The sequence below is a fragment of the Caenorhabditis remanei genome, chromosome II (genome assembly GCF_010183535.1).
Source record: "Caenorhabditis remanei strain PX506 chromosome II, whole genome shotgun sequence".
Classification (NCBI taxonomy): domain Eukaryota; kingdom Metazoa; phylum Nematoda; class Chromadorea; order Rhabditida; family Rhabditidae; genus Caenorhabditis; species Caenorhabditis remanei.
The window spans coordinates 19,430,109-19,443,818 of NC_071329.1; the positions used below are offsets into that span (position 1 = coordinate 19,430,109).

General features: G+C 35.5%; 2 protein-coding genes across 2 annotated transcripts; one reads left to right on the forward strand and one right to left on the reverse strand.

Annotated features, from left to right (window-relative positions):
- Positions 1–3,991: 3,991 nt before the first annotated feature.
- GCK72_008046 (uncharacterized protein) lies at positions 3,992–5,849 on the forward strand (the record flags this gene model as incomplete). The annotated part of the gene is made up of 6 exons (XM_053726613.1): positions 3,992–4,063; positions 4,114–4,167; positions 4,215–4,367; positions 5,280–5,441; positions 5,524–5,580; positions 5,628–5,849. The coding sequence occupies 6 exons, from the start codon at positions 3,992–3,994 to the stop codon at positions 5,847–5,849; spliced, it is 720 nt and encodes a 239-aa protein (XP_053590807.1).
- Positions 5,850–11,955: 6,106 nt separating this feature from the next.
- GCK72_008047 (uncharacterized protein) lies at positions 11,956–13,141 on the reverse strand (the record flags this gene model as incomplete). The annotated part of the gene is made up of 3 exons (XM_053726614.1): positions 11,956–12,177; positions 12,236–12,292; positions 13,004–13,141. The coding sequence occupies 3 exons, from the start codon at positions 13,139–13,141 to the stop codon at positions 11,956–11,958; spliced, it is 417 nt and encodes a 138-aa protein (XP_053590808.1).
- Between the last annotated feature and the right edge of the window lie 569 nt (positions 13,142–13,710).

The following is a 13,710-nucleotide window of genomic DNA, read 5'->3' on the forward strand; positions in this document are numbered from 1 at the left end:
TATTATATCGCCAAAAGACAGCAAATAGTACATCTGAAAACTATCCATCAAATCTCAAACTGAAAGTGACACCCACCTGATCTTCTTGATAAATCCCAATTTGAGACAACAGTCCAAGTACATGTTCTGGAAATGTCTTTCCATGTATATCGATGCATGCACTTTATAGCGCATCAAAGCTGTCAATTCGATCATGTAATTTTGCTAGAAACCACTTACCCACAAATTTTCATACTCAATAAAACACTCGTCTATTTTCAACAATTTGCTTCAAAATTTTATTTCTAACGAATAAAAAAAGAGGATGCAAATCAACGACACCGTTTTCCCCAATGAAAGTGACTCATCGGAAAGAGTTTGGCGGGTAAAGACTTCTTCGATCTTTCAGGTGGTTTTCTTTATATGTGAGTTGTTTCTGTTCCCGTTTTATGCGTATATTTCTATGAAAAACAGAAAGAGAGAGAAAGATGTAAGTGAGATGAAAGTTACAAAAGCTCATAGTCTTAATAACTGTCAGATAACCCTCTATCCTATTCTAAATATACCAGTCGGTTTACGTCGCCTAACGGCGACTCAACCTCCTTCCCTACACCACCCTTTTCAGTTTTACAGCGCCTGCGGCGCTTCTTAGCTGAACAGTCCGTTCCGACAAAGCACAATTGTAAAACCTCTCATTTTTACACCACAATTCTACAAAATTTCCCAACTACTTTTTTTTATCCAGATGGAATATAGAAGTTAGAATGAACGGATTTTGAATTTACCAATCTGAGCTTTCTTCGTATGTTTTCCTTGTTTCAAAATAATCTTACAGAAGAACTGGAACTTGATCACTCTTTTTTTTGCCACCTCAAACAGCGAGTGATCATTCCGATATCAATTTTTAATTTTTTGACTGATCGGTGGCGATGCCGCCTCCCTCCCCACAGTAACAAAAAATAAAACAATTAGTTATAACAAACCCATACGTTCGCTGAAAACGATCAGCCGAGATCTAATGGCAAACTCGAATCTTAGGATACGTAACAGAGGAACAAAGTTTTCTCCAGTTCCTCTCTCTTATACTTCTATATCACAACTTCTTTTTTCGATCCTGAAGGAGTATGGATTTTAGAATGAGCGGCTTTTTACTTTACCTTTACCGGAACTACCTTCACTGAAACTATTTCACAATACTCCTACAGATGAACTGGAAGTTAATAACTATTCCTTACACCGCCTTCTTTCCCAACGGGTAGCAGGTATGGCGGGGGAAAAAGTGGTCTTCCCTCACTAAAAAGCGAGTGGTCATTCTGATCTAAAATTTTAATATTTGACTTATCGGTGGTGACGCCGTTTCCCTCCTCTGAATATGGCAGACAAATACCCTGTTTTAATAAACTCTCATCCAAGAATTCATTACTTTTTTGAAGGTAGCCGAGCTTTGACAAACTCCCTTATTCACAAATCACCATCACTTCTAGAGTAGTGTTCTTCCATTTATTTGCCTCTTCATAAGTATAATGCACCCAAAGTACTGCTTTTCAAAGTTCTTTACTGATCGGCGGCGATGCCGCCTCCCTCCCCCGCGAAGCTGCGGAATTAATTCTTATTGTTAACTCTTATCTGTGTGAATAGTGCCAAAAAAGGTACCTATTTAACCCTTTTGATCTCGAATGTAACGAAGTTATTTACAACTTTCATATACTGGCTGTCTATGTTCTTATCAAAATAAAAAACCAAAAAACTTTTCCGACCTGGCGGGAACGAACTCATCACCCCATGCGTGAGAGTCATCTGCGTAGACCGCTACACCAAATACGCGCGGCCGCGGCGCTTTCGAGAGTGCAGTCAAGAAACACCGAGTCAGTAGTATCAGGTTGATAATTTGAGCCTTCTACCACCCTGTCGGGACACACCTTTTCTCATTTTCTCAACGCCATTTACCGTTGAAATCGGTATCGTCTCCAGAAGACGTCAAATTTGACATTTTTGAAAAAAGAAAAGTTCGGGCATTATCAGGGACAAATTTGCAAGCGACTTGTCTAAGTTTCATTACAAACGGTTCAGTACAGAGGGCGCTAGAGTCGGCGACATACGGACTTACAAACAGATCTGTTGAATATTATTAGTAAAGATTATTCAAAATCTCCATTTTGTTTTATTCATCAGCAGTTGCTAGCATCCTCATTGCTGTGTGGAATTATAATATAATTGGAAATGATTCTCTGAAACATTCCTTGTTAACAACGTTGTTGATTGTTACTTTACCTTTTTTATTAGTGTCCGGCTGGGAGTCAATCAAAGTATATCATACCATTTTATCCCTTCTTGCTGTTCAACGATTTCTGATATGCTTTTATCCAGAAACTGAGAAAAAAAGTAGCTGTCGGTCGAATAACTACAAATGTGATTACTTGTTTGTTATATTTATTATTTCTTGTACAGGAATTGTATCCTTACTATAACAAGAGCTCTGGGTTCCCGGTTAGTTAAGTTGATATAATGTAGTAAATTCCTATTTCAGTATCTCCACGAGATACTCTTCATTGTTCTTATTCTCTCAGCTTTTTTATACATACCAATGTTCATTAGTGTGAGGAAACAGAGCAGTTTGATGTCAGCACAAATAAATAAACCTCACATGTTCATTATCTGGCAGACTCTTGCTGTTTGTATCGGTAAAATTATAAGTTTAAAGGGGTTTTCGTTCTTTTTTCATGCTCAGCTCTTTTACAGTTCTTTCTCTTTCCAATTTACTTGCATTATGGTGGTAACCTTCCTGAGCACGATGTAAGTTTTAACATGCCAATAATATCTTCTATTTAACTTTGCCAGTATCAAGTTCTGTTCACTGACATCGATTTAACGTTGATCCCACTAATTATTCAAGTTGTATATTTGGGAAGTACCAAGCAAAACTTGGATCTGTTAAGTTTGCAAATCAGGAATTTATTCAGAAGAAAGTCTAACCAAATTCAACCATAATTTGTAAGAGATGCGGTATCTTCGACTCAAGCAGCACCGGCGCCGGCTAATTAAATTATTGACAACCGTTTTTAAAGAAATTAATTATGTTAAACTAATAACAACTGAAGCGCTCAATTCGATCGTTTGATTTTGCAAGAAACCCCATAACCTTAAATTACATACTCAAAATTTTCAAAATGTCAGATTCACAAACACCATTTATCACGTCTTCCAGTTGTCAATTTTCTCTGTAAAGTTCAATGCTCAGCAAAATCTATAAGAAGTTTCAGAACGATATCAAACGTGCATTAAAAACATATGGCAATCAACGGCACCATCTTCCCAAATAAAAGCTACTCATTGGAAAGTATTTGGCGGACTGAAACTTCATATATCGTTATTATGGTTAGCGTGTTATGCCAGTGGTTTCTGTTCCCGTTTTATGCGTATGTTTCTATAAAAAACAGAAAGAAAGAGAAGAATGTAAGTGAGATTGAAGTAGGGAGAGATTTAAGTCTCAATAACTTTCAGACACCCCTCTATCCTATTCTAAATGTATTATTCAAAATGTCTATTTTGTTTTATTTATCAACAATTGCTATAACCCTATTTTATCTATGGCATAAACTTATTTTAAACATTTATCGGGAACTTTCCCCTCTAAACAAGAAGCTGTTTCTAGTTTTTTTCATGCCTTTGCTTTTTACCGTTTGGGAGTCTATCAAAGTGTATCATACCATTTTATCCCTTCTGGCTCTTCAACGATTTCTGATTTATTTTTATCCAGAAACTGAGAAAAAAGTAGCTGTCGGTCGAAGAACTACGAATGTCATAACTTGTGTGTTATATCTTATTTTCTTTATACAGGAATTGTATCCTTACTATTACAAGAGCTCCGGATTTCCGGTGAGTGATGTTGATAGCCACTACATCCAGTAGATTCCATTTTCAGCATCTTCACGAGATACTCTCGATTATTCTTATTTTCTCAGCTCTTTTATACATACCAATGTTTATAAGTGTAAGAAAACAGAGCAGTTTGATGTCAGCACAAAGGAATAAACCTCACAAGTTCATTATCTGGCAGACTCTTGCTGTCTGCATTGGGAAAATTGTGAGTTTCACGTATTTTGCTCTTTTTTTTCATGTTAAACTATTTTACAGTTTTATCTCGAACCCATGTACCTGCATTATGTCCGTCACCTAACTGAGAAAGACGTAAGTTTTAGAATTTTAGAATAATATCTTTCATTGAACTCTTTCAGTATCATAGTCTGCTCGCTGACATCGATTTAATGTTGATCCCACTAATCATTCAAGTTGTATATTTGGGAAGTACCAAACAAAACTTGGATTTGCTAAGTGTGAAAGTGAAAAATTTATTCAGAAGAAAGTCTAATCAAATTCAACCATATATTGTAAGAGATGCGGTATCGTCGACTCAAGCAGCACCGGCACCGCCTAATTAAATCATGGACGATTTTTTTAAAAAGAAATTGATTATGTTGAGCTATTAAAACTATTCTTTAGAGATAAATGTTGCGGTCCAAGGTTTTCAAAACTTCTAATCACAACTTTTGACATATGAATGCCAAAAAGTGTCACTCGAACTAACCCACCAATTTATATTTCTTTCTCATTTTTCGATTTCGTTTTCACTCACTCAAAACTTCTCCTTCTTTTCAAATGAACAACTCAGCTGAATATTCTACTATTAAAAAGAACTCTTTCAACCCTGAGAGAAGTTTATTTGAACAGATATCAGAATACGTCATACTTGCTATACAGCTTACAATATTCCCATTATATGCTTATCTTTATCTCAAAAATAGGAAAAGAGATAGAAATGTGAGTTTTCAATTGGATTAAAGTTATATCATATAATTTTCAGACACCCCTCCATTCCGTCATAAGCGTCTTATTCAAAATGAATGTCTTCTTTTACGCTCATCCAGTTGTGATGTTTGTTTTCTTGAAAGTTTTTAGTCATTTACGCCTCCCATCAATAATAATGCGTGTAGTTTTTTTAATCAAAATTGGTATGTTTTTTGCTCTGACGGGCAGTCCATGGGAGTGTGCGAAAGTATATCATATTGTAATGTCTCTATTGGCTATACGACAATTTGTTCTATACTTTTATCCGGATAAGAAAAACTATGTGACTTGCAGTAGTAAAATTACCAAATGGATCGTTTTTCTAATCGTCATAGTCCTCTCAATACAAGATATTGTTTATGCTGTTAGAAGATCGAACAGTCCCCGTGAATCTATTTTTTATGGTTTCCCAGTAAACCTAATCTATCCTGAATTCATTAATTCCAGAATTTCAGCACATTCATGAAATTCTCACCGGACTTCTCACAGTCTCTGTTTTATTCTACATTCCAATTTTTGTCAGTGTTCGGAAAATGGGACACTTGATGTCAGTTCGAATGAGTAGACCCCAAATGTTTATTTTCTGGCAGTCACTAGCAGTTTGTATTGGGAAAATTGTGAGTTTATTTGAAAGTTTTAATTGTGGGAAGCGAACATGTTATGGCCGATCTGAAATTAAAGACATCTCATTTTTTTCAGCTCTATCTCTGTCCAGCCTACTTTTACTACTTTACAAAGGAAACCAATGAATTGAATGTAAGTTATATAAAGCTTTCAGTTACGAAAGTACTAAAAAAATTCAGTATCTGGCTGAGCTCGCTCGGTTGGATATTGTGATGATCCAACTTCTCAATCAAATGACATATATTGGATGTAACAGACAAAACTTGCAATTTTTATACCGAATTGTGAAGAAATGCCTGATGAAATTGTTTTGTAAGGGATCAAGTGTACAGATTCAACCATATGTCATAAATAATGATGGAGGAATGGAGACAACACAACAGTCATCACCACTTAACTAACCTGTCTTCTTGCGTAGCTATTCTTATCATTCTTATATTTATATAAATGGTGTGTCAGCCTGTGTTTCAATAACTTTTAAAAAATTGAACATCAAATTCTCTTATTTTACATTCATTGCGTTTTAATAACTAAAAATAAATAGAAAAGCAGAGTTGGCGGAAACAAAGGCGGAATTAAAGACGAAATTGAAATTATTTTCGACAGCAGAAAAATTCCAACATTTTACTTTTAAGGTACCACTGGAGCGGCTGAATTTGACGCACGGAAGTCGGAAGTGGAGACTTTTTCAGGTCCACTCGTACCAGATAAGGGATTTTTATGTTTGAAGGGTAGTTTTACCTTCTATACAAGTAATTAACTTAATTACCGTCAGCTTCATACTGTCAAAAATAACTTATTTTCCGTCTTATTTCCTCACAGCTTGCCATTTATAAATGTGAGCACATATCGTAGTGAAAAATAAACTTTAAAATTAAAAAGATCTCTTCTAAAAATGTGATCAAAACAAATTCAGAGAATTCATTTCATAATTGCAGACTTCAAACATCCTTCTTCTCACACACATCTATTCCATTCCAGACAATTTTCCTATCCATAAATGAATTATCTCCCTTTTTCCAATGTATCAGAGGTTATTCCATCTATGGGAGATCCAAAATTACCCCAAGTGGTGGATATTATTCAAAATGTGATGTACTTCATTCAATTACTTGTGTTTCCAATGTACACTTATGTCTTCTGGAAGAATCGGAAGAGGGATGAGAAGACTCCTCTATACCCCATACTCAACCATTTCTTTCAAGTTACGGTTTTCTTTAATTTCAGTTATTTATTCATTTTTATTATACCACTCTTATTCGTTAAAATTTTTCACATCGACTACTCCACTCCTACTCTGGCAACTTTTTTTTTCTGTATTTTTTTAGTATTCTTCTTTTTAATGTTTTCCATTCATTGGGTTGTGTATGTTTACCACATCTTGCTGTCCCTTTTAGCCATACAAAGATTTTTTCTATACTTCTACCCGGAATCTGAGAAAAGAATAACAGTTGGTCAGAAAAACAGAAAACGAATAGTTTTTTGCCTATATTTATTTTTCGCGGGCCGAGAAGGTTATAAATTTTTTAAACTTCAAACATTGAGGTTGGTATATGATTATGATTACCCGGTTGGTTACCTGACTTGAGAAAATTTTTTAAATTTCTTAATTTCAGAATATGCACCAAGTTCTTAACACACTTTTATTTCTCTCCACATTATTATACATTCCAATGTACATTAGTGTTCGGAAAATGGGTCACTTGATGTCAGCTCAATTGAATAAACCTCAAAGATATATTTTCTGGCAGTCCCTAGCAATTTTTGTTGGCAAATTTGTGAGTTTTCTATGACACATTCTTACGATCCGGGTCAAACCGGTTTTTTTTAATTTCGTCAGAATTTTCTTGTAAACTTCGCAAGAGGTCCACTGAGGCCCCGTCCCGCTATAACTGCTGTTCGCCTGGCCCGGCACATATATTTTAGCCCCGCCCGGGTTCTCTGTGAACCTTCTGCAAAACTTGCTATAATTCTATCTAATAGCAATTTTAAATCCTTATTATTTGAGCTCATATTCAGCTGGTTATGATGCTCTTGAATAAAGTTATTAAATAAAAACCGTCGTCCTGTTCGACACGGATCGTAAGTATAATGAAAACAAGTTTAGCGCATACTTCAATGATTTTCGTGCATCACCGTCAAGCGAAACGCTAATTCTGGTTCTTACTTGAAATAAATAGTACGGTAGATAGTACAAAAAAAGAAAATAACTGTTCTAGATTTTCCCGATATATATATCCGTGAACAAAGTCAACTGCCTAGATTACAGACTCCTAATTTTCAGTTATGCATTGGACCACTCGTTCTCTACCTCAACGGCTCAATCACCAAGGATTACGTGAGTCTCCTTCCTCCACTCCATGCAAACAATATTTTTAGAATGGCCGTCTGCTCAGCAGCGTTGACCACTTCATGATTCCTATTATCATCCAAGTCACTTATTTGGGATGTAACAAACAGAATCTGGAGTCTGCATTTCAATTAATCGCAAGAATATTCAGATGGAAGAGGAGTTCTGCTGTTCAGCCATATGTAATTGAGAATGCAGGGGTGACATCTACTCATATACCGGAAGCATCTAATTGACTCTCTCGTGAATTTTTATGTATGTAGTTTGAATCTCCGCTGTTACGTTTGTGCGATCAAACTGATTTCCATAAGAAATATATCGCACGGATATAACATTTCCTTCTTTATAAAACGTTTGATCATCCACTTACTTCAAATTATATAGTAGAAAGCGAAAGATTGCAGTGACGTATCAAATAACCAAGATTTATTTTCTATCAACATTTCATATACACTTCAAATATATGTCTAACTCTTCCGATTCGCAGATTCCAGTTTTCCGGTTGTATCTAGCCAAATCAAATTCCATATATGATGATGGGATACGTGGAAAAGTACAAATCATCGGGGATACTCTTTCAATTGCTCAGTTTTTCTTCATTTTTCCATTATTTGTGTATATTTTCTGGAAGAATAGGGAGAGGGATGGAAAAGTGAGTTGTGGTATTGCTACTACAGTGATCCAATATTTTCAGACTGCTCTTTACCCAATAACTCGCCATTTTTTCAAAATTACCGTGCTATTTTGTTTATACACGTTGATGCAGGTGCCTCTCTCCCTTTACTCCTATTTTGCGCCTATTCTATCCCCTCATATTCTAAAATATTTCAGCCTTATTATAGCCAACATCGCAACTATTATAGCTTATTTTTACTCGTTATCCATTCAAATATATTTTATACTTTTGTCTTTTTCTGCAATTCAAAGATTTTTGACCTACTTTTACCCAAAATGTGAAAGATTTGGACACAAAGCAATTGGCCGGATTATCATTCTTAGTTACTCAGTTTCAGTTGCTTATGATTTGGTACACTTTGTGAATCGATTATTTCTAAAAGCACCTCACCCTGATAGTCTTTGGGTAAGATTTTTCGGATTGTTCATAAACAATTGAAAATAATTCCAGAATTTAAACCGATTACTAAACTTGTATTTTTTCTTTTCTACACTATTATATATTCTAGTATACATAAGAAGTCGTTACTCAAATTTAGCCCAACTCACTGAAGCTCAAAAACTCATTTTCCGGCAGAAACTAGCACTTTGCATAGGAAAACTTGTGAGTTATAGATAATTCTAGCCTACTCCAGAGGAAAATGTCCAACTTTGACAGTTTGCCACTGAATCGCTGGTTGCCCCACTAACTAAAAGTTTAATGCATCACACAGAACAAAGGTAGAGCTCCATTTTTTGTAGTTAACAACTCTTTGTACGGACACTCCATAGAGAGTTATAGTGATTTAGGTGGACAGCTCGAAAATCTCACAATTTTGCACTGAAATTGGTCGATTTGACTAGATAATGTTCCAGATGTATCATGAGATTTTGTATTGGCTCATAATTTTTAAAACACTTCTCAACACGCTGATTCCGAATATGCAATCCAATTTTACAGAACGTTTCACTAAACCGAGATGTATGCCTTTTTAGTAATTTCTGGTGCAGAAGTTGCGTTTTTACCCGCAATGGACACTCGAAATCCATTTTATACTCAATTTTCTCACTTTTTTTCTTGTAATATTTGTAAATGAAGAAAATGCACATTAGCAACGTTTTCTGATTAAAAAATGTTATTTTTAAGTTTAATCACAACGGTCAAACTGTCAAAAATGAAACTCATACTATTTTTCTAAAACTTAGCTCTGCTTTTGTCTCGTATGATCCATTAATGATTTATTTGGCGGGACAATCAGTCATAATTGTCAACCGGACCGAAACGGGCCGACACGGGCCGGCGCGTAACTCGCGTCAAAATGAATATTATGGGCTGAAAAATATACCAAAATGTAGATCTCGACGAGTTCTATGCCCGTGACCTACTACGGGCCGGATTGCTATTTGTTAATGTGCCGCGGGCCAGGTAAAAGTGCCAAAAAACGCGAAAATGGCCAAAAAAGCCATTCTAGCTCGGCCCGCGGCATATTAACGAATAGACTACCGGCCCGTAGTAGGCCACGGACATAGAACTCGTCGAGATCTAAATTTTGGTATATTTTTCAGCCCATAATATTCATTTTTACGCGAGTTACGCGCCGGCAGACTGTGAATTTATAATATGTTACGACAGAAAACAGTTTTTCTAGTTTTTACAAGATACCATTTTTCAGCTATCCTTCACACCACTCATCATTTTATACCTAACCGATAATATCACATTACGATATGTGAGTAATCCCTCTGACTCTTATGTGCATTTACAAGATAAATATTCCAGTACAACGTCATATTGGACGATATCGATAAGTATATGATCCCAATTGTCATTCAAGTCACCTATTTGGGATGTAACAAACCGATTATTACTAGAATATTCAAGAGGAGTCCGGGTGTTGAGCCGTATGGATGTGATGGTGCAGTGGGCCATATTTGAATAAAACTTTCAAAAATACCATTTATAATCTGGTCACTAAAACTTTCAAAGATTCTAAATTACTACTTGAGTTTGCAATTGATTTTGCAATTTCAAAACTTCATTTTCCAAACAAACATCCATTTCAAAATCGTTTTATGGAAAATTCAACAAACAATTTCTGACCGCCCGTAATTCCTTGAATATACTAGATATACCTACTCTACACTCTCCTGGACATCACAATCATCCCATTTATAATTCAAGTGACATATCTGGGATGTAATAAACGGAATATTGACGCTTTATTGGGTTCTTTTGGGTTAAAACGGATTTTCAACGTCTCAAATGGATCTTGTATGTCATCTCAAGTTCAGCCGGAGAGAAGTGTCGTTTCAAGTTAAATATTTAAATCTTAATCATGCATTAAAAAATCACATGCTCTGTCATTTCACAATTTTTTAATGCGACCAAATGAAACCAAATAAAACATTCAAATTCTGTTTGTTACATGCAATATACGTTCAAATCTGTTCATACAACATATCTTACGGCAAAATGCAGACCTACTTTTACTACTTTACAAAGGAAACCAATGAATGGGACGCAAGTTATATGAAGCTTTTAGTTACAAAAAGTACTAAAATAAATTCAGTATCTGGGTCAGCTCTCTCGGTTGGATATTGCGATGATCCCAATTATCAATCAAGTGACATATATTGGATGTAACAGACAAAACTTGGAATTTTTGTATCGAATTGGGAAGAAATGTCTGATGAAGCTGTTTTGTAAGGGATCAAGTGTCCAGATTCAACCATATGTCATAAATAATGATGGAGGAATGGAGACAACACAACAGTCACCACCACTTAACTAACCTTTCACCTCGCCTTTGTAATCATTTTTAAGTACAAAGGGCAAGGCAAGTCAGCCTGCGTTTTAATAACTAAAAATAAATTGAAAAGCAGAGTTGGCGGAAGCAAAGACGGAATTAAAGACGGAACTGAAATTATTTTCGACAGCAGGAAAATTCCAATATTTTACTTTTAAGGTACCAGTGGACCGGCTGAATTTGACGCACGGAAGTAATAAATGTGAGCATAAATCGTATGTTTTAGTGAAAAATAAACTTTAAAGTTAAAAAATCTCTTCTAAAAATGTGATCACAACAAATTCAGAGGATTGAGTTTTAAAATAGTTGTATTGAATGTATAACTACCCTTTGAGCGTAAAACATCTGGAACCAGTGAACCTGAAAAAGACTCCACTTCCGATTTCCGATTTTCGTGCGTCCCATTCAACTGCTTGTCAGGTCCACATCTACCATATAAGTAAAATGTTGGAATTTTTTATTATTGAATGGTTGTTATACGTTCAATACAACTAATTAACTTTGTCTTATTGCCGTCAGTTTCACACAAATAATTTTATTTCCTTCTTACTTCTTACACATCTCTGGATGGCAAGTTCAATGGATGTATAATGGGAATATTGTATGTTCAAGATTTTATTTTAAGTAATCGAAATACCTTCTGAGACTGACGAGTTATATATAAGAATGATTAGAATAGCTATGCGAAGAGAAAGGTTAGTTAAGTGGCGGTGGCTGTTGTGTCGTCTCCATTCCTCCATCATTATTTATGACATATGGTTGAATCTGTACACTTGATCCCTTACAAAACAATTTCATCAGACATTTCTTCCCAATTCGATACAAAAATTCCAAGTTTTGTCTGTTACATCCAATATATGTCATTTGACTGATAATTGGGATCACTACAATATCCAACCGAGTGAGCTGACCCAGATACTGAAAAAAAAATGTATAATTGAGTGTATACAATAACTGAAAGCTACATATAACTTACATCCCATTCATCTGTTTCTCTTCTAAAGTAGTAAAAGTAGGCTGGAACTAGGTAGAGCTGAAAAAAGAGTTTTTGCAACTGCTACTACGCATCCAACATTTAAAACATTCAAATAAGCTCACAATTTTCCCAATACAAACTGCTAGTGATTGCCAGAAAATAAACATATGCGGTCTGTTCATCCTCGCTGACATCAAGTGTCCCATTTTCCGAACACTGACGAAAATTGGAATGTAAAATAATACAGAGATGATAAGAAATGCGGTGAGAATTTCATGAATATGCTGAAACCCAAAAATTAATTATACCCCGAGGTAAATCAGGTTTACCGGAAACCCGTAAAAAATAGTTTCGCGAGGATTGAACGCTCTTCTAACAGCCGTAATAATATCTTGTATTGAGAGGGCTATAAAGATTAGGAAAAACATCCATTTGGTAGTTTTACTACTGTAATACACATAGCTTTCCTTATCCGGATAAAAATATAAAACAAATCTCTGTATAGCCAATAGAGACATTACAATATGATATACTTTCACACACTCCCATGGAGCTCCCATCACAGCGAAAAACATAGAGTAATTGATAAAAATTATTATACGCTGTGGTTTTTCTGGGCGGGGTAAAAGACTTTGAACTTTGAAGAAAACGAATATCAAAACTAAAAGAGCATAGAAGAAAACAGTCATTTTGAATAAGACGCTTATGATGGAAAAGAGCGGCATCTGAAAATAATATTATATAACTTTAATCGAATTGAAAACTCACATCTCTATCTCTTTTCCGATTTTTGAAATACAGATATGCATAAAATGGGAATATTGCAACATGTAGAGCACATATGACGTATTCTGATGTCACTTCTAATGAACTTCTCTCTGGTTTCAATTTAATTGAGTTATTCATTCGAATTTAAATAACTCAAAAAAGGAGAAAAAGTTTTGAGTGGATAAAAATCAAATCGAAAAATGAGAAAGAGATATAAATTGGTAGGTTTGTTTGACTGACATTTTTATATGTCAAAAATTGTGATTACAAGTTTTGAAAACCCTAACCGCGCGCTTCTACCAAAGATATGCAGAAGTGAAGACGGACAGTATGAAACTGACGGCAATAAGAAAAAGTTAATTACCCGTCGAGCATGAATATCTTAACATTTTAGTTATCTGCAATCAGTGGACCTAAAAAAGACTTCGCTTCTGAGTTCCGTGTGCTGCTTTTTCAGTTCCACTGGTACTCACAGGTCGTTCGCAAACGATCCGTTACGGATGCTTCGGACGATCGCGCACGGTCCATATCGGTACCGAAAAAAAGACTCGTTATGGATCCATAACCGACCCGTTTGCGAACGTCGTATCGGGTCCGTGCGCGATCCGTTCATTTCTGGTTGCTCTCCCTGCCCTCCCCTTCCCATTTTTCTTGGTTTTCAAAGCAAAAAAGCTTTTTATAATGACACTTTATTTCAGAGAAGAAAT